The 23,493-nt window shown below is 49.7% G+C and overlaps 1 protein-coding gene across 1 annotated transcript in view; it reads right to left on the bottom strand.

Annotated features, from left to right (window-relative positions):
* Positions 1-23,493, bottom strand: part of ADAMTS17 (ADAM metallopeptidase with thrombospondin type 1 motif 17) — a 394,605-nt gene that overhangs the window by 216,101 nt on the left and 155,011 nt on the right. Inside the window, exon 8 of the mRNA XM_055555537.1 lies at positions 13,039-13,144. Coding sequence (XP_055411512.1) covers positions 13,039-13,144 — 106 coding nt within the window. The remainder of the gene's footprint in view (positions 1-13,038; positions 13,145-23,493) is intronic.

Genomic DNA, 23,493 nt, shown 5'->3' with positions numbered 1-23,493 from the left:
TTTGGCCCACGTTTTTAGGTGGTCAAGAACTTCATATTTTCTGAATGTTTGCACACCATTCTCCCTCCTGTCTTTGTGCCATCTCAGTGTCTGATGGGCATGCGTCCTCTCTCCACATGCATGCAGCTCATGATAGAAATGTTAAATCAGTGAGCCCCAGGGCAGCCAGAAGCCTCTCCACAGGTAGATATTTCTCTTCTAATAACGATGCTTTGAGTCAAGTTCAAGTTATAAGTTCATTTAACTGCAGCAGTATCCAGCCCATGGTTCCACATATTTCCCATCAAGAGTGCTAAGAGTTTTGCAGAAACCTGGGTGAAATTTACATTTTACATTCTCTGCTTCTGCAGGATCTGTTGGGGATGACTTGTCTGGAGGTTCTCGGCTGACTTTTAGGATTGCCTCTTTTAAACCTGAGCGCTCACAAATGACATTTGATGAGTCATTCTGGAATCTTTCCTCCAAACAATATTAATATCCCAAGTCTAAAATGTACGCCATTTGTCTCGTTCCCCTCTTGCATGACAGCATTTACCTATTTTAGTCTTTAGCACCCCTGCTTTCCCTCATTGCCGGTGCTCTCATTTGCAAACAAGTCTCCTCAGCCTGAGCCAAGAAAGCCTGAATCACGCGAAGCACCTTCACCTCCTCCATTATTGGCCGGTGATCTCTTTCACCTCCTCCATTATCTGGCCATTGATCTCTCTCACCTCCTCCATTATCTGGTCTTCAGCTCCTACTGGTACAACACATAGTGTACAACCTCTGCTGCTGCTGCTGCTGCTAAGTCGCTTCAGTAGTGTCCGACTCTGTGCGACCCCATAGACGGCGGCCCACCAGGCTCCCCCGTCCCTGGGATTCTCCAGGCAAGAACACTGGACAACCTCTAAAGGAGCGCATGAACACTGGGTGGGATTCTCTGGGCAGTTCGGTCATGATGAGCACGCCCAGTGATAAAGGCAACTGAGTTACCAAAGCCAGTGTCCCTCGGGGTGTGGCTCTTCAAAAGACACCATGCCCTTGGCCTTCAAAAGGGATATCTTTACAACCCTCTGCAAATCTGCCAGTTTGGAAGTAGAATCGCTTTGGGGAACTTTTTAACTTTCTTTCCACTTTGGTAACCAGCCCCCATTGTTTTCTCTCCTGGGACATTTTTCACAAGGAAACAATTTTTGTAATCACCTGGCAGGAGTTGTTATATACACAACAAAGACCAGAGAATAAGAAGTTCTGAAGACCAAAGCCAGGTATTGCTAAGCTTAAACCTCCAGGGCAGATGGGCTTCCAGGCCAATGTGATTCAACTCATGTTGCAGCTATAAGTGAGCAAGGGCCTGGATTTCAGGGCTTACTCTAAACTCTCATATACCAGGCATTTCCACATAGCATTTGGGGGCTGCACTTGTCTTCTAGACTTTGGATAATATAAGCAAATATGGAAAGAGAAAATAACATCTTTGATATTAGATACAAAAAACAATTAAGAGGCTGACTTGCCCACTGCGTGATTCTACCAACAGGGCAACGCCAGGATGGACTCTGCACACGCAGGTCACGGGCAGCGAGGTTGGGAAGAAGCCACGCTTGGGAAAAGCACTGACTCTCCCACAATGGCGACTGCCTCCAAACTGAGAACAGAAACTGAAAGGGGGACTGGAGGGGGAAAGACAGGAACGCCAGCATCTCAAGGCCTCAGGTCCAGGATCTCTGCTGCCCTTTGGGGGTGTCAAAGATCACCGCGTCGGAAGCCTTTTGGGAGCGTCTGACCTTTTTTCTCAGTGTTTCAGTCCTGTTGCTTCTTTCTATCTTCTTCATGGAAATATCTCATCTCACAGGCAAACCAAATTCTGCTTGTTCAGCATGTTCCTAAACAGGTCTGTTGACATCCATGAGTTTGACATTCTGGTGTTTAGCCCAAATTTTATCAGATTTTATGATACATCACATTAAATCTTTACACTAGAGTGGGGTCAGAGAAGGTGATGGCACCCCACTCCAGTACTCTTGCCTGGAAAATCCAGGATTGGATGGAGGAGCCTGGTGGGCTGCAGTCCATGGGGTCGCTGAGGGTCGGACACGACTGAGCAGCTTCGCTTTCACTTTTCACTCTCATGCACTGGAGAAGGAAATGGCAACCCACTCCAGTGTTCTTCCCTGGAGAATCCCAGGGATGGGGGAGCCTGGTGGGCTGCCGTCTATGGGGTCGCACAGGGTCAGACATAACTGAAGTGACTTAGCAGCAGCAGAGTGGGGTCACTTTTAACAAGTACGATGTACCAACCATGACAAGGAAAGCTGGTCTCTAAGCTACAGAGGAAGCTGAATGGAAACCCAGCACCAACTCTGGAAGCCTGGTAAAGACCTGTTGGAGGCTGCTGGCATCACAAGGATGGTTAATGAAGCACAGGTAAAATGGGACCATGGAAAAGATTCCAAAGTCAAGGCAATAAAGCTGTTCTAAAAACTACCCCATAGACCAAAATTTTAAAAATGAAAAAAAAAAAAAAATTTTTTTTTCCCTTCAGCTCCATATAAAGAACTGTATGTTTGTATGTGTACACACACACACACACACACACACACACAGAGGTATAATATATAGCTAGGAGCAAGCACTGCTCTGAGATGGGGTCTCAAAGTATCACGTGCAAAGAAATCACCCAGCTGGGCTTGGACCCTGCATTCCTAACAGGTTCCCAGGTGATAGGATGCTACTGTTCCTGGGACCACTCTCTGAAGAACAAGGTGGGGTGCAGCTGGGGTGAGTGTGTTTCTCCTGTCTGTTCCTGGTGTAGCTCCATATCCGGGGCTGCCTCGCTCTTCCTCAGCAGATTCTGAACGGGGCATTGGAAAGGGGTGCTCCAGGTGGCAGCTGCCAAGTCAGTAAGAACAGATCAGGCTGGGGTGGGGTGAGGTCGGGGCGCAGGGAAAGAGATAGGTCCTGGGAGCCTGCTCTATGGAGTCAGCCAAGCTCCACGTGGGCCAGGCAGCCGGCCGCCGGCCCCTCTGTCTGCACAGTAGCTCTCTCCCGTGGCCGAAGCAGTTTCCGCCCCTCCCTGGTGGAAGCAGAGCACAGGTTACAGAGATTCATCCCGGGGCTCCCCCCAGCACAGACGACTGACGCAGTCAACCTCAGGCTGGTTAGGTGTCCTTTACCCAGGAAGCACGTGTTCCTGCCTGGAAGGCGCCTCTGACTGAAAACCAAACTGCCTGAGCAGGTTATCAGCAGGTGAGCCGGCGTCCTCAGTGTGTCTGAAGCTGCCCTGTGGCGGGGGTCCCGCTGGGCCCGGCAGGCCCCTGGTGTGAGAGACAATTTAACAAGTCTGACTTGGAAAGCCACCAGTTTCTCTGACCCCTTTTCGTTAACAACCTACCTGGTTATGAGCTGCGGAAGCTGTGGCTCTCGTAGAGGTGCAGGTTCACCCCCAGTAACACCTCAGTCCCCCAAGTCACAGGGCCCAGCTTCTCCAGGGGCTGTCTGCCCACCTCAGCCACAGCCTCTCAGGGGACTCCGACGACCCAAACATTTTTCCCGGCTCAGTTCAGAACTGACCAAGGATCCTTCTTCTCGTTCTCTTCTTGCTCCTGACGATAGTGAGTCACCAGGCTCACTTCACAGCGGCCCCTTCAAACACCACAGAAACGCGGCTGTGACTAAGACCAGGCCTTTGTCAGGCATCCAGTGACCCTGGGGAGTGTTACAACCTTCCACATTCTATATCCTTCCACTTATTCATATTTTCTCTGAGAGGCCATCCCCAGATCCTCACACAGGCCCCTGACAACCACAGTGCTCTGTTCTGAAATCAGGAACAAGATCCATGATTTGCAGCTCCCCTGGCCCCTTCAAGCTCCTCTGCTGGTCCTGTCTGCCGCTGCCATCATCTGGCAAAACCACCTCCAGGCTAGCTGGGAGCGTGCCCTCGGTGCCTAAAGCTGGACAAGGAGATCAGGGCCTTTTCCCAGAACCGCCGTTGACTGGGCTGGTGGCAAAGTTCCCTGGGATGAAGAGAACGTGTGGCTGCCCTCAGGCCTTTGGAATTTTCCATCAGCAGCGGGCAGTGGATGAACAAGGATTTCAGGCATGAAACCAAATACCTTGGGAGAATGCGGGCATGTGTGAGCCACAACAAAACACCACAAGCTGTGTGGCTTATCGACAACAGAAACTTCTTTCTCACAGTAGTAGACGCTGGAAGCCCAAGGTCAGGGGCCCAGCACAGTGGGGTCCTGGGGGCCCTTTCCTGGGTCGTAGAGGCTGCTTGCTTGTTTTCTCACATGGCAGAAAGAGAGCTAGCCAGCTCTCTGGCCTCTTCTTTGAAGGGCACCAATCCCATTCGTGTGGGGTCTACCCTCTTGAGCTAATTACTGCTCAGGGGCCCCACCTCCACGTACCATCACCATAGGGGTGAGATCTCAACATAGGAGTCTGGGGGACACAAACACTCCGTCCGTAACAGAGTACTCCTCCGTCTGTGGAGAAGTTTGCATGCTAGAACGCCCCACCGCCTCCCACAGTGCTTACACGACCCTGGTTAGGTAAGCAACGGGGGTCTTTCCCAGCAAATGTGCGTAAGCCCAGAACCAGAAGAGCCACTTGGGGAGTACGTGGCCTCAACATGCAATTGGTTCAGCTGTATGAAAGGCACTGCACTGGGCCTGAGGCTCTGGTCTGAGTCTCTGCTTGGTCACTTGGAGCCCTGGAAAGGGAAGCCGTCTGCAAAATGAGGCTGAGATGATTTTGGACATCCCTTCCAGCTCTGAGAACCATGAGAAAAGCCACTTACAGGGAGCTGCCAGAAGCTCTGCTGTTTCTAACGAGAAAATTGGATCTCATCTAATTCCTGGGATAGTCTGTAATGTAAGGAAGTTCTGAGGGGATTTCAAAATTTGGTTCTTCAGCCAAACCCAATTCACACCTCACATCCCCCTTCCTGCCCCGCCATCTTCTCAAACACTGTCTCAGACGACATGATTTCAGGTAAGGAAATCCACCAACAATTAAACACAAAGAAATCCTGGGGTGGAGACAAACACTCCCACATCTTGTGTAACCTTCCCTATCAGAGTAACGGAACTCTGGGAGCAGCAGACGCCCAGATCCAGCTGGATTTCCCATCATGGCGATAACATCCAGCCAATAGCTACTCGGCCTAGCCACTCAGGATGCAGGTGGGAACACATGTGTCTGCTCGCTGAAGAGCTTTTGATGGCTTTCCCTTTGTCTGTCTTCCCTCCCAGGCCTGGCCTGGGCAGATCTGGCAAAGCTGCAATCAAGGTCCTCTTAAGAACAGTGGCTCTGGGAGTTCCAGTCAAGTGGAAGAAGGGTTCTCTCCTCACATTCAATCCAAGACAAGGGGAAGACTCCAGTGGAAACAATGATAACTTCCCTGCAACTCTTCCTAATGCCAGGCAATAAGAAATTACTCCCTAAGGCAGAGAAGTCATTTAAACGGGGCCCCAGAGACAAAGTTCCTTGCTGCGCTGGACCCTGTACCTCCCATTCAAAACCATCCATCTGGGAAGGGCCCAAAGGAAATTCTGCTTTTTTTTCAGTTTGGGGTGGGGAAAGGAGAGGAAGAAAAGACAGAGCTGTTAGGAAGGAGTCACTCAGGGCAACGCGGAGTAGGGCTGAGAACTGCTGTGCTTGGTACAGACCCCACAGTGGCTGCCCCACAACCCTCCAGAAGCCACAAGTCATTCTAGCTCATCCAAGACACCAGGAGAAGGCTGGCTTATAAATTAATGTCAAAGAGCTTAGAATTTTCAGCGGCACATTTTTAAAAATAATAAGAAAAGTAAATGAGGTTTGGTATGACTCTGGAATTTGGATAAGACAGCCGAGTCAAGAATGCTCGTACAGGAACTTTAATCCAGGGGCCAAGCGCTGAGGAAATGGTACTTAGAAATCTCTCCAAGCACCTCCGTGTGAATCCTGAGAGCCCTGAACACCACTGGCACCACCAATTAAGGTTCCTTCTAGGACAGGAGGCTGCAGGAGGCTATAGCAGCTGAGTAGGGATGGAAGGTGAGACGCAGGGATTCAGGGAGAAATCCCTCTGAAAACCTCAAGTGGGACTTGCCTGCCCTAGAACCAGCCCTTCCTGCAGACCTCCTGGGAGCCACCTTTTCTGTTCTGCAAGAAAGGCTGACCCACGCATGAACACAGCCGTCCCGAATTCCAACCAGAACAAAAGCACACTTGTCCTCCTCCTGGGATTTCTAAACAGTTATAACATTTGCAGAAATCCTCTCTCCACTACACCTTGCATGTGATGTCCATGCTTTGCCCACTGAGTTGAGCACCCAGGCAGAGGACTCGGCAGGCTGCCTGGCCATGTTAGAATTTTCAGCGGCATGTGGGGCTACCTGCCTGCTCACATCCCCCACCCGCCGTGTGCATGGCTCGGACCCCCTGCTCTGCACCAGCAGTTTGCTCCCCTCTTCACGCATCTGGATGACGGCTTTCCTTCCTGCCTGTTCTGGGACCGAGACAATTCCTTTCAGTATGAATTGTGTTGACTGCAGTTTTGAGAACAGTTCTCCTAGAACAGGTGTCCCCTCCCCTTTCCTCAGCTCCCCAGGCAGCCAACCACCCTCTGCCCATAAACAACCATCCTGGAGAACTGAATGCAATCTGCTTCCATGCCGCACCTCAGCAAGTGTGTCCCCAGGCCCACAACAACAGTACACCCTTCCTTGTCTGCTGCCCTGAACTCATTTGTGCAGAGTCACGTTCTGGCTGGAAACATCCAGAGTGCCTGGCTCTAGCTTTTCACCAGTGTCTTTACTGGAGGCCAGCAAGCTTCACCCGGGACCTGCCTGGGCCATGGGTCCACTTCTTACCTCAGGCAGGTGGCCCCCCACCTGGCCTCTGTCTTCATTGGACTGAGCAGGGGAGCAGAGTCCCCCCTCTGGGCGACAACAGCCAGGGCAGGGCTTCTGCCAGCTGCAGGGGGTGAGGGGCGCTTATGTGGATCTGGGGACCCAGCTGTGCACTCACGCACTGATGGGCCGGGGTCCATCTAGGACTGACTGCGTGTCTGCAGGCACACAAGTGTCATCAAACACAGCTCCTGATCGCCAGGGTCTCTGTATCGCTCAACCTCAGCCCTGCGTTCCTCTCCAGGTGGGAGCGTCAGGCCCCTGTGGGCTGCCTGTCCCCCTCCTTCTGCTCTTTCCTTCCATTTCCAGGTCTCCCAGGAGGTGTCAGCTGCAATAAGACAGGACTACCCCTGACTGTGGTGGCTTCTTTCAGGAGGGCTGGGCCTTTCCTCACCTGACTCGCCAGTGATAAACACAACTAATGGGCTTCCCTGGTGGCTCAAGGGAAGAATCTGCCTGCAATGCAGGAGCCACAGGCGATGCAGGTTTGATCCCTGGGTCAGGAAGATCCCCTGGAGGAGGAAATGGCAACCCACCCCAGTATTCTTGCCTGGAGAATCCCAGGGACAGAGGAGTGTGGTGGGCTACAGTCCACGGGGTCACAAAGAGTCAGACATGACTGATGTGACTTAGCACGCACATACCTGGTGCAGGGCTAGGAGAGTGGTGAAAAAGCATGGAATTCAGGGTGAGCTCGTGATGGGGTGACCTGGGGGGACAGGGCCAGGGAGCGAGAGATGGAGGAGGCAGGCGGATGAGACCAGAAGCAACGATACAGGGACTCAGACGTCAGGCCGGCAGCAGCCCCGCCCTGGTGCACCTGGTGTCTCCTGGAGAGCTTTCCAGGCGTCCCTCCCCAAGAGCGGGTAGTTTAACTGATCAGGCCTGTTAACACTTGGCTGTGGGCACTTCCAAGAGCCCCGGGGGCTCCTCTCCTGCAGCACAGCCCGTATGTCACCCTTGCTGGGTTCCCAAGTTCCCATGAAGGCAGCGATTTTCAGAGGCTGCAAGCAGAGCCAGCTGACCAGAGCAGAGGTAGATTCCAGAATGGAAAGGCCCAAGAAAGGGCATCTGGAAGTCAGGAAAGACCCCAGAAAGAGCAGGTGGGGAGAGGCCTGGCCTGCAACAGCTTGCACATGGGCTGTGACTCTCGGGCCTGTCTGGAGCACCTTCTTCAGATTTCTGCGGGTTGGAGGGGTCACGTGGTTTGGTCTGACTCTCTAGGCAGGCGCTGATGTGGCTCAGGCTTATCTAACAGAGCCTCCTAAATCCGACAGAAGCAGAGATTTATTTTCTGCAAGGGAAGCTCTTTGTTTTTCTGAGTAGGTAGCCAGATAAGCCGTGAGTAAAGTCCTTCTCTGCTCTCCCCACCCCACCTGGAAGCCCTGTTTAGACACTTCCCAGGTGCTGTCTTACCCAATTGTCTGCATGCTGCGTGCATGGTTCCTGGGTTTCCCCAGCCCCCAAATGACCAGCTGAGACTTGAGTCTGTGCCCTCCCAGCCTCCAACCGCACTAGGAAGCATTCTTCTCAATCAAATGTCTCCCCTGGGCCTTATCACACCACATCAGACCGACCTTCCCCCAAACAAAAGGCACTCTAACCAATTTTCATGGAAACATTTTCTTTCTAACACTAAAAGTTCCAAATCATAGTAAACAACAGCCTCTAAAAATAATGTTATACTAACATCACTACCAATGCTCCCCTTGATTATCAGGGTATCATTTGATTTTTTAAAAAATTCTTCTCATGGGCAGTCAGCATGGACATGAGCTTCTGAAGAGAGTTCTTCCTGTGAGCAATCAGGGCTGCATTTGGCCTCAAAGAAACGAATGTTTGGAGCTCTCGCTCTTTCTCTCTAAAGTCAAATAGTGATGAACAACTTGGACACTGAGGTTCACCGCAAGGCATCCTGGTTCCTTAAGGGAAAGACCTGGGCAGAGCTGTCCCAGCTGGGTGGTCTGCTCCATGTCACTGATTCTGTCACAACCAACAACAGCTGGAAGCATGGCCCTCTAAAGTGTCTATCGCAGACACCCTCTCGTGCTCAAGACCATCGCTTTCTCATGGTCACCGCAGGCTCAAGAAGGCACAAAACCAGCCTCATTTTCAGCTGGGTTTCTCAAGCTACCACAACAAGACAGGGAGACAGCTGCCTTCCAAAGCTCGCACAAGGTGAACCAAAAGATGGGGGTAGCTGCATATGATGGGCAAGAAGGCATCTAAGGTCATGTCGATGTTAGTCGTTCAGTCGTCTCCGACCCTCTGCGACCCCATGGGCTGCAACACGCCAGGCTTCCCTGTCCCTCACCATCTCCCAGAGCTTGCTCAGACTCATGTCCATTGAGTCGGTGATGCCATCCAACCATCTCCTCCTCTGTTGCCCACTTCTCCTCCTGCCCTCAATCTTTCCCAGCATCAGGGTCTTTTCCAGTGAGTTGGCTCTTGGCATCAGGCTCATTAAAAAGCCCCAAAGCTGCCATCAGAAGAGCGGCTGACAGACCCAGCTCATCCTCCAGGCAGGAACACAGGACAGCCCCTTCCCAGGGTGCCCCCACGACTGCCATCAGGAGATGCAGATCCTTCACCTTCTGTCTGAAGCCATGGCCAAAGTCTTTTCTGCCCTACCTCTTCACCAGGGCAGATCACCAGAAAACTGCCAGTCTCCCCGACAGCACTTGTGTTTCCTAGGGAACCCCTCTCGAGGACACACTGGCTTCCTCCAGGTGCTGTACCATGCCAGCAAACTGAAGGTACCCTGGTTCTTTGGGTATATAGCAAGCTCTCTTCTTTATAACATATTTCTATAATTTGAATTCTTATTTTAATGGCCCTGTTGCATGGGTATATTATCATACATGTGTGTGTGCGTGTTAAGTCGCTTCAGTCCTGTCTGACTCTCTGTGACCCATGGACTGTAACCTGCCAGGCTCCTCTGTCCATGGAATTTTCCAGGCAAGAATACTGGAGTGGGTTGCCATGCCCTCCTCCAGGGGATCTTCCAGACCCAGGGATCGAACCCGAGTCTCCTACATTCCAGGTGAATTCTTCAACACTGAGCCACCTGGGACGTCCATATTATCATACACGTGATCCCAAATCATTTTAGGTAGAGACTAGAAATTGTCTCTAAAGTACCACTAGTTTCCTAATCTATAAAGTAAAAGCTAGTAAAACTGCCTCATAGGACGGATTCAAAAACGCAGTGAATACACAGCATGTAACAGTACCTGGTACACACTAGGTGCTCTATGAGATCTGATGTGATTTAAACATCATTACTTCATTGTTAATTTATGTCCAAAGCAGCATTATTGATGTTACCAAGTCAAAAATTTTTCATTTAATCTATAGTTTAGAACTTATTTTACTGCAAATTGGATCGGAGCCAGTTCAAAGCACCAAATGAATTATTTTTGAACTACAATAATTGAAATAAAACCATGCATACAAGAGAGGGAGAAAAAGGCCAGTGCTACAATGAGTTAAATATTAAAACTCAGCCTTACATTTAGCTTTGTGGTTTTTGAAAGCCAAGGCAAAAATGAAATCATGTTAACTTATGTGACGCTCATCATCTGATAAATGGCCTGTGCGGCTCCTATGGAAAGTGACTTCCTCTAACACTGGCATCTGAGGGTAAGTGTTCACACTGCTCCTCACAGGAGGTATACTGGGTACGAGCAGAAGGGCCACGTCCATGCGTGCCTGCATGCAAAGGCACACACATTCATCCTTCAGAAGAGATGCTTCACTTTTCAGGATTGAATGATTAGGGCCGGGTGGGTGAGCGCTCTGGAGATTTCCCACGGGTACACAGAGGGGTGTTCTTTATTGTTTTCTAAAACTCTCACCAAGAAATTTTGTTAGAGAGCACGGACCAGTGGATCAGATCACTGAGAATACCATCCATCCTATGTCAGTTTACACACATTTAAGAAACATGGAGTTAAATTATTCCTCTCCATCCCAAAGAATGGACCAGTTTCCAGGTTCGCATCTGTAAAACAGCCTGTCCAGTGGCTTCCCTGAAAGTGCAGGCTAGCCTCCACCTTCCCATTCCACACAGCCGCCCCAACTCCTCTGAGCCGGATGACCAGAGGAGTCCGTGGACAGGGAGGCTGACTTCATCCACGGAGGATCTGCTTCTCAATGCTTGCGAATAATCAGAGACAACAGACTCCTCTGGGAAAACCACGATCGCCCAAGCAGGGGCAGGACCAGATGCTAGCAGGATTTACTGGCTTGGATGAACAATAAGGTGTTTGTTTTTGCAGGTAATTAGAGTTCAGTAGCAAGCTATAAAGAGTTCTTCGAGAATTCTAAACAGACTGTAGCTAAAGGCTATTGGATTATGACTGGATCTAATCAGTCATCTGCAGACCTCCCGAGTTAAAATGCCAGTATTTGATACAGCACAAGCACACAGACCACCAGGGAGGAACGGTGCTCCGTGCGCTTAATGTCCCAGGAGGAAAGGCGGCCCACGTGTGCGCGCGTGTGGGGTGGCTCCTGCCATGGGATGCAGCAGTTCACATAAATACGTCTCTCCAAAGGTCCACACACGCTGTGTGTTGGGAAATGCTTCAACAACTCTACACCCTCACAACTGTTAGGGAGTGGGTTCCCAGATACTATGAAGGGCTGGGTGGGCATTTGACAGAGAGAAGTGGTTTGCAAAACCATACGCATTTGCACTTTTCTTTCAGCACCCACTACTGAATGTGGGGCTTTTTGTTGTTTTTTTTTTCTTAACAAATCTGAGATATGAATACAAATTTGATTACAATTAGTTTAAAAAGTTAGTTTCTAGTAGTATAGACAAAAGAGGATGAGCAAAGCGCAATATTTTTAAAATACTGTCAATTGAGGTTTGACAGAAAACAACAAAACTATATAAAGCAATTATCTTTCAATAAAAAATAAATTAAAAATTACTGTCAAGATGAAATAAATGTGTGCTTAGAGATAACTGCTCATCTTGCTTGTCTTGGCCAAGAACTTGTTATTTTCTCCTTAATACCAGAAAATACGCCTAAGATTATTTTCATTTACTCTACTCACATCATGATAACCAAGAGGGACAGAAAAGTGAACAACAAACCCACCCACAGGAGTGAAAAAAATTAAAATGAGACCAGATAACGAAACAAAGTAAAAAAAAAAAAAAGCCCCAGATATGGCTAAGACTAGGGGACAACAACTGCTTTTGTACTCCTTACCCATAGCCTCTACTCTTGGGAAGCCTGAGTTCACATTTAGGATTCTAGGCATCTTACTATCTAGAGCACTAGGAAAACTTGACAATATATATATTTTCTCCAAGAACTAGATTTCCATTTAATTTTGTTCTCTTCAGTCCAATATAAATTTTCCCATTGTTTTGCATGTTTTGGCCTCCTCAATTTATTTATTTAAAGTTCTCAAGCAGTCACCTCACAATCTTTCCTTCAGAGAAACATGAAACAGACAGCTACTCCAGGAGGAAGAGAAAACCTTCGGGCCGCAGGTTGAGAGTCAGCTGGCCTCCTGCCCCGGAGGCTCCCTGCAGGTGATCTCAGCCTTGGGCCAGCGACTCAACCCCCAGGGCTGCTGTCTCCCCGTCTGAAGCGCCAGCAGGCAGCCTCAGATTTTGTCCACACTTTAGGCTCTAGGGTTCTGTGGTTCTTTCTTCCTCAAGGGGAGAATTGCCAATGGACAAAGGGCGTAGCTGATGATTCTTTAAACTAAGACACTGACATTCTACTTTCAGAAAGTTGGACTTTGTTTGAAACTGGCTGAAGAAAAAAAAAATTCAATGGCACAAATATAATCCCACTATCTGAATATATTTAGAGTGAATCAAAATCGTGCTGATCTGGGGAAGGGGATGCAACTCACGACGACACTCTGAGAAAAACCTCTTCCCTTTACAGAGTGTGCTTTAAGAATAGACCAACCTCAAATGAGCATTTCCACTCTCAGAGACAGTCTGTTCAGTGATCTCCTGGATTCCCTGAAGGGCTGGGACTTGGGCTTGCCTAGGTCCCTACTCGAGAGGAAGCAAAGGCGCCCAGCAGTACTGTTTTAGAACTTCCAGAATCTGAGTGAAAAGAATATGTATTCAGAAAAGCATTTAAAGAGGCAGAACAATCCAGAGTCTGATACTTACTTGTGGCCCAGCTCATGAGCGATGGTAAAGGCCAAATTGAGGCCATTGTCTTCGGCAAGCACACATTTCCTCTTAGCACTGCACACACCTCCTAAGTAAGCAATTCCTGCAGCAGAGACACAAAACACATCCTCTTCAGAACATGCGAGGTCCTGACCTCGCAGGGCAAATCCACACGGTCAGCATCACACACCATCGAGAGGGGCAAGCGGGGGCAAGGATGACCACGGGACTGGGCCTGTATCTCCAGAGCTCATGGAGACTGGCTGGTCAGTGTGGGATGCTTCTGTATTTGTCTAATGATAACAATAACCACCACAAGCATCTCTCAAGCATTTAACATGCGTCAGGCTGAGCAGCTGGCACATCTTATCTAACAAAGTCCTCATTAGCCAGGATGGAGGCAACAGGGAAACCGCGGTTCAGAGAGGAAAGGTAACTTTCCCAAGGTCCCCTGGACTGGCACCTGGAGCTGGAGGCTGAGGCAGCCAAATTCAGCATCCAGGGCCGGGGCCAGGTGAGACCAGCAAGGCGAGGTACCCAGCGTGCAAGGTTCAAGGAGAGGACCCCGAGGGGGTGAGCGGGCTCCTTCAGACTCCGTGCCCCGGACCTCCACATCCCTCGCCCCAGGCCCAGCCCCGCCAGGGTTAACGCTCTCAGGGGGTGAGCCAGACCAGGGCCAAGGCTCACTCAGAGCAGGCCAAGGACAGCGGGAAGGTTCAGGAAAATGTCTCAGGAGCCCCTCAAAGTGGGAGACCGGGTCCTGGGAGGAGTGAAAGACACTGGAAGAGTAAGGGCCTGGAGGCCATCTGGGAAGACGGATCCCGCAGTCCAATGGCTCATTCCTGCACACACGTGAGGGACCCCAGGACCTTCCCTGAGACGAGAAGACTGAGGCAGCGTGATTAGGGGAACCAGACTCAGGAGAACACTGTGAGCAAGGGGCTGAGGAGAGAGGATGGGAGGGGGGCGGGCTGTGGGGGTGATGGGGGGAGGACAGAGGACGGGGGGGTCCGGGCTGTGGGGGGCGATGGGGGAAGGACAGAGGACGGAGGGGGCGGCTTGTGGGGGTGATGGGGGTGTTCCAGGGGAGCAAAGCTGTTCTGCTACAGAGGCCCGTGAACAGGAGAGGGCCTTGGATGGACTGGGCACAGCTGTGGGTCACGGGCATCAGCCGTGCATAGCTGCCCATCTCTGGGCTGACGCTGCCAGTGGCACTTCTGCCCACTCCTTCGCAGCTCTGAACCTCGGAAGGGCATTCCCGGGTCCCCTCGAAGGACCCCCAGCACAGGGCCTGGGACAGGGCTTGAGTGCTGGTGGCGGCCGACTCCCCACTGTGTCCTGTGACACGAATGAGGGTCTGGGGGCCTGGGGGGCGGTCGGCGGGTCACAGGCCAGGGCGGGCCCAGTGCAGCCCTCGCTGTGCGCTCACAGGAGTGCGGAGCGGGCAGTGGCTTCAGCTGGGTGTGCACGGGCCAGTGGCGTGGGTGACCCGGTGACCAGGGCCTCTGCCTGCCGGCCCGTGCCCTGGGAAGCGCTGTGGCCACACGTGGCTCCCTCAGTGTGCTTGAGGAGTCTTGGGAGTGAAGGGCATCCCCGTGGGCACAGGGGCCAGGGCGGGAAGGAGCTCGCAGAGACGGTAAGTAGGGGGATTTAGGAATTAAAAACGAACCTCCCTCCCTGCTCCCGAAGAGCTAAACCAACATCCTATGTGTTGACATCAAGACTAAGCCGGGGCAGACCCCCAACACACACAGGGCCCCCTCATAACCCCTGCGAGGGGCAGGCCAGCTCAGCACAGGAGCCAGGCACCATGGCACACGCCTGCTTTTATTTGGAAACATGCTTGGCCAGGGTTGAACTTTTTGTTTTGTTTTCCACCAAAAAAAAAAAAAAAAAAAAAAAGAAAGGAAATGCTCTTAGGCCTCAAGATGTGTTTTTGCACGCTGGCATCTTAATGCAGACTATGGGAAGGAAGAAAATGACAACCAGAAAGGACAGATCTGCCTTTGCGGTGCCTTCAAGGTTGTTATTCTGGTTTTGTTTTAAAAATACTTTGTGGGCTGCTGCAAAAAGTCCGGCAGTAAGCGGGGCGGAAAGCTTCTGCAGGGCACTGACGGCATCCGCGTGCCGCACACACACACGCACGCACGCACACACACACTCAAACACACCGCTGGTCTGCCCAGCCTCCTGGGTCAGTGAATCAATCGGAAACAATCAGACGTGCTCGCCCCGAGGAGTCGTCTGGTGAGGGGGAAAGACAGACATCCAGGGCCAGCTGTGCTGAGCTTGCTGTCCCAGGACCGCCCGCTGAAGCAGCAGACTTCAAATACCACAGGAATACACCCCCGGCCCCGGCTGCACTCGGCACCGGAATGGGGCATCCTGAGCTTCCACTCTAACTGGGCGACACGCAAGGCTGGGGAACGACTAAGTGGAGGGCCTCTCAATAATCACATTTTAGTTTCCCTAAGGTGCAGATGACTTATTTTTTAAACTAGAAAATGAAGCCTGGGTTTATAAGAGATGCTCCCAGACAAAGATAGATTAAGGTCTAGTGTTTTTAATGATTTATTCCAATTGTGAACTGCCTGGTCATAAAACCAAGCAAGGCAAAACACCTCAACAAAAACAGCCCCAAAATGGAGCATTGGAGCTTGCAAGTGTATGAGCAATGCTGTGGAAAATGCTTAGAACTCGAAAAACAAAGTCTGGAGAGAAGCCCAGGTTGTTGTAAAAGTGCTGTAGGGAACAGATGATAATTAAGCCAGGAGCTTCAGGGGAAAACAAAGCCCACCACTATTCCATGTTTTCTGGGAACAGCAGTGTAGAGAGCAGGGTGTGATGCAGACACGGAGACACCTTGTTACCTCTGTAAATGCACCAGCTTGAAAACCCCATCAGATCCCACCTTAGCACTTGTCAAGAAATGAGGAAAACCCAGTTTTCACAGCATTGATTTTGTTTTTTAAATTAAAAAAATGAAGTCTGTAAACATAAGTTCTGCTAATGTCCATGCTGAAACTGTGGAAGCAGAGGGACCTTCTTGTGGAACTGGAATTCCCCACAGACAGCAAGGATTTCTCAGACCTCAGAGTAGTGCTTTCAACGGTTTCAGCCTTCCATGATTTAAAATTCTACACCAGAGAAATCAGAGTAGAACTTATTTTTGAAATCTTAAAAAACATCAATTCCACATGTTTGCGGAGCTCCTTGGAACAAAAGCGAAGCAGAAAGGCAACTGGCATTTATTAGGGTTCTCTTCACAGGCGAGTTCAGCTCTGCATGCGCGGTCCTCCCTTATCTGGAAGGTATTACCGGCCCCACTTTACAGGCAGGGAAGTGAAGGTTCAGCATCCAGTTATGCGGCTGATCAGGGCTCAGGCTTGTGTACAAATGCAGGGCTCTCTTTCTCCAGCACCCATGCTCCCCTAGGCAAATGCTGGGGCTCCCACACCAAACTTTTGGTAACCAGCAACAACGATAAGCTTGAAGGATTTAAAAGATTTTCATAAATCTTAATGTGCTCTTATGCTGAGATGTGGGTGGGATACAGTAAAGGTTTCACATGTTTAAGTCCAAATTCTTTAATCCTAAAGATGAAAAGACTCAAGGGATATATGTGGTCATATTAACAGTAGCAGAGCTACCTCTAGGACATGGTTAAGTCATTACAGATCTTTACATTTCTTTTCCTTTTGGCTTAAACCTAGTACAATGAATATGCACTCACCATGAAAATTAAAGGTATTGGTTATATTTCATTTATTCAAGGGGACATACAACAGAGGCAGAGGTGGGAGACTAACAAACCACCACCAACAACAAAAACTATCTGGATTTTGATTCTGAGTGTGCAGCCCTGAAGGCCGTAGATATGAAGGAAGTTCACAGTCAGCACATAATTGAGTGTGTGCTTGTGTCCTAAGGGCAACTCACTCCACCTCCATGAAACCCGTGGCGCAGATTAGGAAAAGCAATGTACATTTTGGAAAGTCTGAAATACTGGAGTTACAGATGAAGGGCTGTAAAGCATTTTCCTGATGCCTGGAGAAGTGTATCTAATTCATCACAAAGCGGATTACATCCACCAGAGCCTCCCAACCCAGTTTCTCAGGCAAATCAATTCAGTGTGGACACATTCTTCTCTATTCCTTTTCTTGGTAGGAGCACAAGCTTGAGGAGCAAATTGGGTGAGATGGTTTAATTTCTTTTTCAGTGGAAAACTGTGTGGTATAAGCACATAATTCTTAGCCTTAGAGTTGACCATATGATGTTTTCTAGATTTAAAGAGTAAACAACACCCAATTGTATAAACTCTGGTTTATCCAGCAAATTGTCTGTGTGAACAGTTTACAGCTGCTGGCCCTGTTGCCCATTACTCAGACCTTCTTGGGCTCTGCCTGAGAGAGATGATCAGCTTTCTCCCACCAGCCGCTCCAGGAATCAACACCATCATGGTTATCCCTGGCATACCATGCTGCCAATTATGAGACCGTAATTTACATCTATTCTCTCAGCAATCACAGCAGTAGAGATTGAGTTTCATGCTCAGGCTTGTCAACAAGTCCTTGTGCTCTTGGAAACTCACTAAGTGGTTGGAGGTATGATCTGAATTTGTGAACGGCATTAGGAACAAGTGTCTTAGAACCTAGGATGTGACAGATGAAAAGTAACTACAGTCTATTCTTATTACTCACGGTACTTGGATTCTAAAAGGAAGCTCCGAACCCTGAATTCTGGAATAGAGAACAACTGGTCCTAGGGGGAATACAGGATTTGGTTCCTGTGAGCCTCTGATCACATTTTGTCAACTGACACATAACTTTGTTGTGTGTTTCTGTTGAAAGACACCTATTCGATACGTATCATTGATTCATTAACATTGAACTCAGTGCCTGTAACTCAAGGCTGAATGAAGTTCATCCAGTGTTTTCTTTGCAAGGCATGTGGCAACCTTGAGCTTTGAAACACTAATCAGCACTTCAGCACTATCCTTGGAGGCCACTTGAAACAGCAAAATCACCACTAAAAGCAGAAAAATATGAAAAACAAGGTGCCAGAGAGACCTCAAAAAGGACACTTGTTCATAGCATGAGAGCTGAAACAAGAAAGAAAAACACTGCCTTGTTTGACCTCTCCTGGGAACATGCCTGTTGGGTGACTCAAATATTTCACCATTCTCCATGTATCTGCAAATGACCACAGAAGTACTGCAAGTACTGATTTGGGAGTTTCAAATAAATTTTAATGAGTAGGTGAATTCACAAATGCAGACTCTATGAACGAGGAAAATTGGCTGCATTCTCAAAAACTGTGTCTTTTACCAGGCACAATGAAGTCCTTATCAGTTGCAGTAAGGAAAATCACTTTTCATTTACATTTCCTATATATGCTGCTTATATTTCCTAACTCCATACTATTAGATTAACTGACTCAAGCCCTTCACTGTAATTCTGCTTCTGCAGTCTCCGAGATCAGTGGTTCACAGGGTCACTGTAAGTCACTGACCCCCTAAAGACTTATGCACAAAGTAGACAGAGCCCCATAAATGCTGAAGGACAGGCTTCTAACAAATCAGGAAAGAAGGTTCATGGTAAGTGTCTGGAGAGGTGGCAAGGGTAGGAGAGGGTGGTCACACCACTTGGGACTGAGGGACACTGCTTTTCAGCCCGGCCCTGCCCATTGCTTTCTGCACTGGTGCAGGGCCCCCATGCCCCAGGGGGCACAGCACGACAGCCCTTCCCAGACGCAGCCTTGTCTTAGCAATTCCCCCACAAGTAGGAATCCCCATCTCCCTGGTCTTCTGGGTCCCTTGGGGTCAGTCACAGAGAAGGAAGATGAGTTAGTAAGGTCTTTATCCCTACACCATGGATGGGGGTTGGAGGAAACGGCTTAAAAAGCGGCACTGGTTCCCTCCTTAAACATGAGCACTGCAGAAGTTGCCACTACAATACAAAACCGTGCCAAACATCTATCTAACCTGGAAGCACTGATGAACTAAAAACCCAGCAGCTCCCAAAGGTCAAACAAAGCAGTAAACAGACAAAGTGTGATGGTAACAGCTTCCAAGTCTGACCACTGAAGGGCTCACATGCTTGATTTTAAAACTTAATACCAAGTCAGAGTAGAAGTAGTGTGCTACATACATAGACATTCAGATCAACTGAACAGAACTGAGAATCCAGAAATAAATCTTCACATTTATAGTCAACTGACTTTTGACAAAGGTGCCAAGACCATCCAATGGGGGAAAGAAGAGTCTTTTTCAACAGATGGTGCTGAGACAAATAGACACCCAATGTCAGAACCCCTTCCTTAGATCATACATACAAATGAACTCCAAATGGATTGTAGACCTAAATGTAAGAGCTAAAATGATAAATCTCCCAGAAGAAAACAGAAGTAAATCTCTCTGATCAGAGTGGAAGGCAAAGCCTTCTCAGATGTAACACCAAAAGCATGAGTGGAGATAAAAAGAATCCCACGCCAGTGTGTTTACCAATGCAGACATGGTCTTCTTGTGGCCCACTCCTCCCACAAAGGAGAATGGCTGGGTGGGGGCTGGGAGTGAGGTGGGGAGAGATGGATTTCCCAGCCAAGCAGTGAACGTGCTGATACCTCCCCAAGGAAGCTGTCCAGCCATGCTGCCTGCATTATGGCTTCCTGCTAAGTGGGATCGTCCCAGCAGCGTCTGTGCTACAGGCTAGCTCATGCAGCCGTGTCAAATCCACGTGAGCTGCTGCTTGTGTGTGCATGGGTATGGGTGTGGGGGTGTGTGTGTGTGTGTGTGGCTCTTGATTACGGTCAGAACCAGAAAGGACAACATGTGCTGGGCCGCACTCCGGCTTAGGACAAACATGCCCTCACTCTGGGCATCCTGGGCACCTCCGGGATCTAGGGCTTTAGGAAGAGATGCCACTCCTGGTGAGGGAAGCACACCGCAAGACCCCCAGAGGACTCAAGGGTTGCTGGGCTAGAGCTGAGACTCCTACAAGATAAGTTAAGTGAGTGAAGTGTAAATGGAGTCAACTTTCCCTGGGATTCACAAACTGGAACCAAAAAATTTATCCAAAAGGTTTGCTGCACTCTGTAGAAACCAAAACATACCGGGAGATGGCGAGGGAAGAGAAATAACTATTGACATTCAACAGACCACAGCCAGCTTGAGCCCCGTGTGCAGAGACGCTGTGCAGGCTTCCTATGCTCCAGCAAGACGGCACTTGTGTCTGGGAAGAGGATCCCCAGGGAGCAGACAGGGCTCCTCCAAAAGCTCAAGAGGCCTCTCCTCAGAGGGCGCACAGGGGCTCAGGGGCTTCTGCCTCAGGCCCAGACCCCCACCAGAAGGGCCTCAGCAAATTCACCTCAGGACGTCAAAGGAAGGAGGTCTGTGCCAAGATCCTGAGACTCTCTCATTTTGTCAAATACTTCGCGCAGCGTCCTGACTGCCTGAACGTTACAGCCTCACGCCAGGCACAAGATCCGAAGATGAACCAAAGGGGTGCAGGCCATGGGAAACAGTCCCAAGAACACCATTCCAGCAAGAAGACAGGGAGGCAGGTGGAAAGGTGAGCAGACATTTTATACGTCAAGCTCAGGGCCCAAGAGGTGGGCGCTGGGGGCTCTAAGGGACGATTGTCCCGGTGTCCTGTGTCCAGGTCTGAGCTCCTGGGAAAGCAGACAATGGAGACTGCAGATGGAGCTGGCTCTGGGCCCCCTGCTCCCCCGTGCAGCCTCAGGCCCCTGCTCGGGGTCACTGGTCACAGCAGAGGACCACGCCCTCCTCACTCTCACCTTGGGTCACTCGGCAAACATGTCTGGGCGCCCTGGCCACCGCTGGCTCCGCGGGTGGGAGCCTGCCGGCAGCACTGTGAGTGCAGCAGGGATGCAGGCCTTCAAGTTTCATCTCAAAGAACTCCAAACCCTTGTGTGTGCTCCCCGAGCACCACAGAGGGAAACAGACCCTGCCAAGCCTGCTCGGTGTCTGCATGTCTCAAGCTCTCCTGGGTGTGCACATGCACGTGTGTGGGCTTGTGCATGGGCATGAGTGTGCCTGGATGCGGCTCTGGGCAGCCACCACCAGACAACATTTCTGAAAGCCGGCGGTGTGAGGTGGACGCCCATGCTCCTGTAGTAAGGAACCCTGGTGGATTTTAGAAGTTTTAACTACATTCCCATTTGCTCATCAACCTCACCATTTAGCATCTGTTTTTGTCAATAATTCCAGGGACCTTTACTAGTCCTCCTTTCACAGCTTTGAGACTCCTCCAGCCTCCTCTCTCACCATTGTGTTTCCTCTCCCTGGGGGTGAGGGCGCCCTCTCTATCCCTAGGGAAAGTTGGGGTTTAGGGGTCAGAGGTCAGGATGCACTTTCCTTAAAAATATCTCGGTCCTGTGGGATGTGGAAAATGACACAACCAAGGCTTCCACAGGGCCAGATATCCCAAAGGAGTACCTAGGAGTGGATGTGAAGTGTTCCCTGCAGAAATTCAAGTGCCACCTGGCAAGAGGGACACACTCCTGACCTAGCCTGCTCGTGGTCAAATGCACCCTGAGTCATAATCTCCCTCAGCAGTCCTGTCTGAACTGAATGTGTGAGAGCAGCGGCAGGCACGGCGTGAGGGAAGATCACCACACTGTGATGCTGGCTGAGCTGGAAGAAGGAGCGGTGGTTGGCGGCGGGGGGTAGAGGGCACCCGGGGCAGCGCCCAGGGTAGGGCATCCACCTGGCTGAGGGGGTGCTGGCCACAGGGCAGTCACACAGGCGTCCACTTTCTACAGACCTACCACGTGACAGAAGCGCTCAGGCGTGGCTTCCCCAGAGGGAGAGGACACCAAAGGGCACAAGCGGGTCTTCCCAGGGGCTGGCGCTCTCTGACCACCAGATCTGGGTCACACCGAGTGCTCAGCTTCAAGCATTCACTGAGCAGCACACCTAGATACGCTTGTTTTTATGTAAATTTGAAAAAGAGAAGAGCTGCACACACAAGTGAAAAAGGAGAGTACGGACCTGATTTAATGATCTGAGACCGGTCAAGATTACTAGCCAGTTCAGATGGTAGTGTCTTGTCCCAGGAGCTAACATACAACCTGGTGACTACAGTTGATAAGACTGCATGATATAATCAAAATTGGTTTAGAGAGTGGAAATTCAATGTTTTCACCCGCTTCCCCCAAAAAGTAAATATGTTAATAAACTCCATGGTGGGGGGGGGAGCCTTTTCACAAATTACCAAGTGGTACACTTTAAATATCTTAAATTTTTGTCAGTGATACCTCAATAACATTGGGAAAGAAGACAGGTTATCTTAAGAGAATTCAAGGGTCTTCAGATCAGATCAGATCAGTCGCTCAGTCATGTCCGACTCTTTGCTACCCCATGAATCGCAGCACACCAGGCCTCCCTGTCCATCACCAACTCCCGGAGTTCACTGAGACTCACGTCCATCGAGTCAGTGATGCCATCCAGCCATCTCATCCTCTAGCATCCCCTTCTCCTCTTGCCCCCAATCCCTCCCAGCATCAGAGTCTTTTCCAATGAGTCAACTCTTCACATGAGGTGGCCAAAGTACTGGAGTTTCAGCTTTAGCATCATTCCTTCCAAAGAAATCCCAGGGCTGATCTCCTTCAGAATGGACTGGTTGGATTTCCTTGCAGTCCAAGGGACTCTCAAGCGTCTTCTCCAACACCACAGTTCAAAAGCATCAATTCTTCAGCACTCAGCCTTCTTCACAATCCAACTCTCACATCCATACACGACCACAGGAAAAACCATAGCCTTGACTAGACGGACCTTTGTTGGCAAAGGAATGTCTCTGCTTTTGAATATGCTGTCTAGGTTGGTCATAACTTTCCTTCCAAGGAGTAAGCGTCTTTTAATTTCATGGCTGCAGTCACCATCTGCAGTGATTTTGGAGCCCCAAAAAATAAAGTCTGACACTGTTTCTACTGTTTCCCCATCTATTTCCCATGAAGTGATGGGACCGGATACTATGATCTTCGTTTTCTGAATGTTGAGTTTTAAGCCAACTTTTTCACTCTCCTCTTTCACTTTCATCAAGAGGCGTTTTAGTTCCTCTTCACTTTCTGCCATAAGGGTGGTGTCATCTGCATATCTGAGGTTATTGATATTTCTCCCGGCAATCTTGATTCCAGCTTGTGCTTCTTCCAGCCCAGCATTTCTCACGATGCACTCTGCATATAAGTTAAATAAACAGGGTGACATTATACAGCCTTGACGTACTCCTTTTCCTATTTGGAACCAGTCTGTTGTTCCATGTCCAGTTCTAACTGTTGCTTCCTGACCTGCATACAGATTTCTCAAGAGGCAGATCAGGTGGTCTGGTATTCCCATGTCTTTCAGAATTTTCCACAGTTTATTGTGATCCACACAGTCAAAGGCTTTGGCATAGTCAATAAAGCAGAAATAGATGTTTTTCTGGAACTCTCTTT

This window comes from Bubalus kerabau, chromosome 19 (assembly GCF_029407905.1).
Source record: "Bubalus kerabau isolate K-KA32 ecotype Philippines breed swamp buffalo chromosome 19, PCC_UOA_SB_1v2, whole genome shotgun sequence".
NCBI lineage: Eukaryota > Metazoa > Chordata > Mammalia > Artiodactyla > Bovidae > Bubalus > Bubalus kerabau.
The sequence above is the reverse complement of the archived record's forward strand: the minus strand, read 5'-3'. Positions and strand labels throughout refer to the sequence as shown.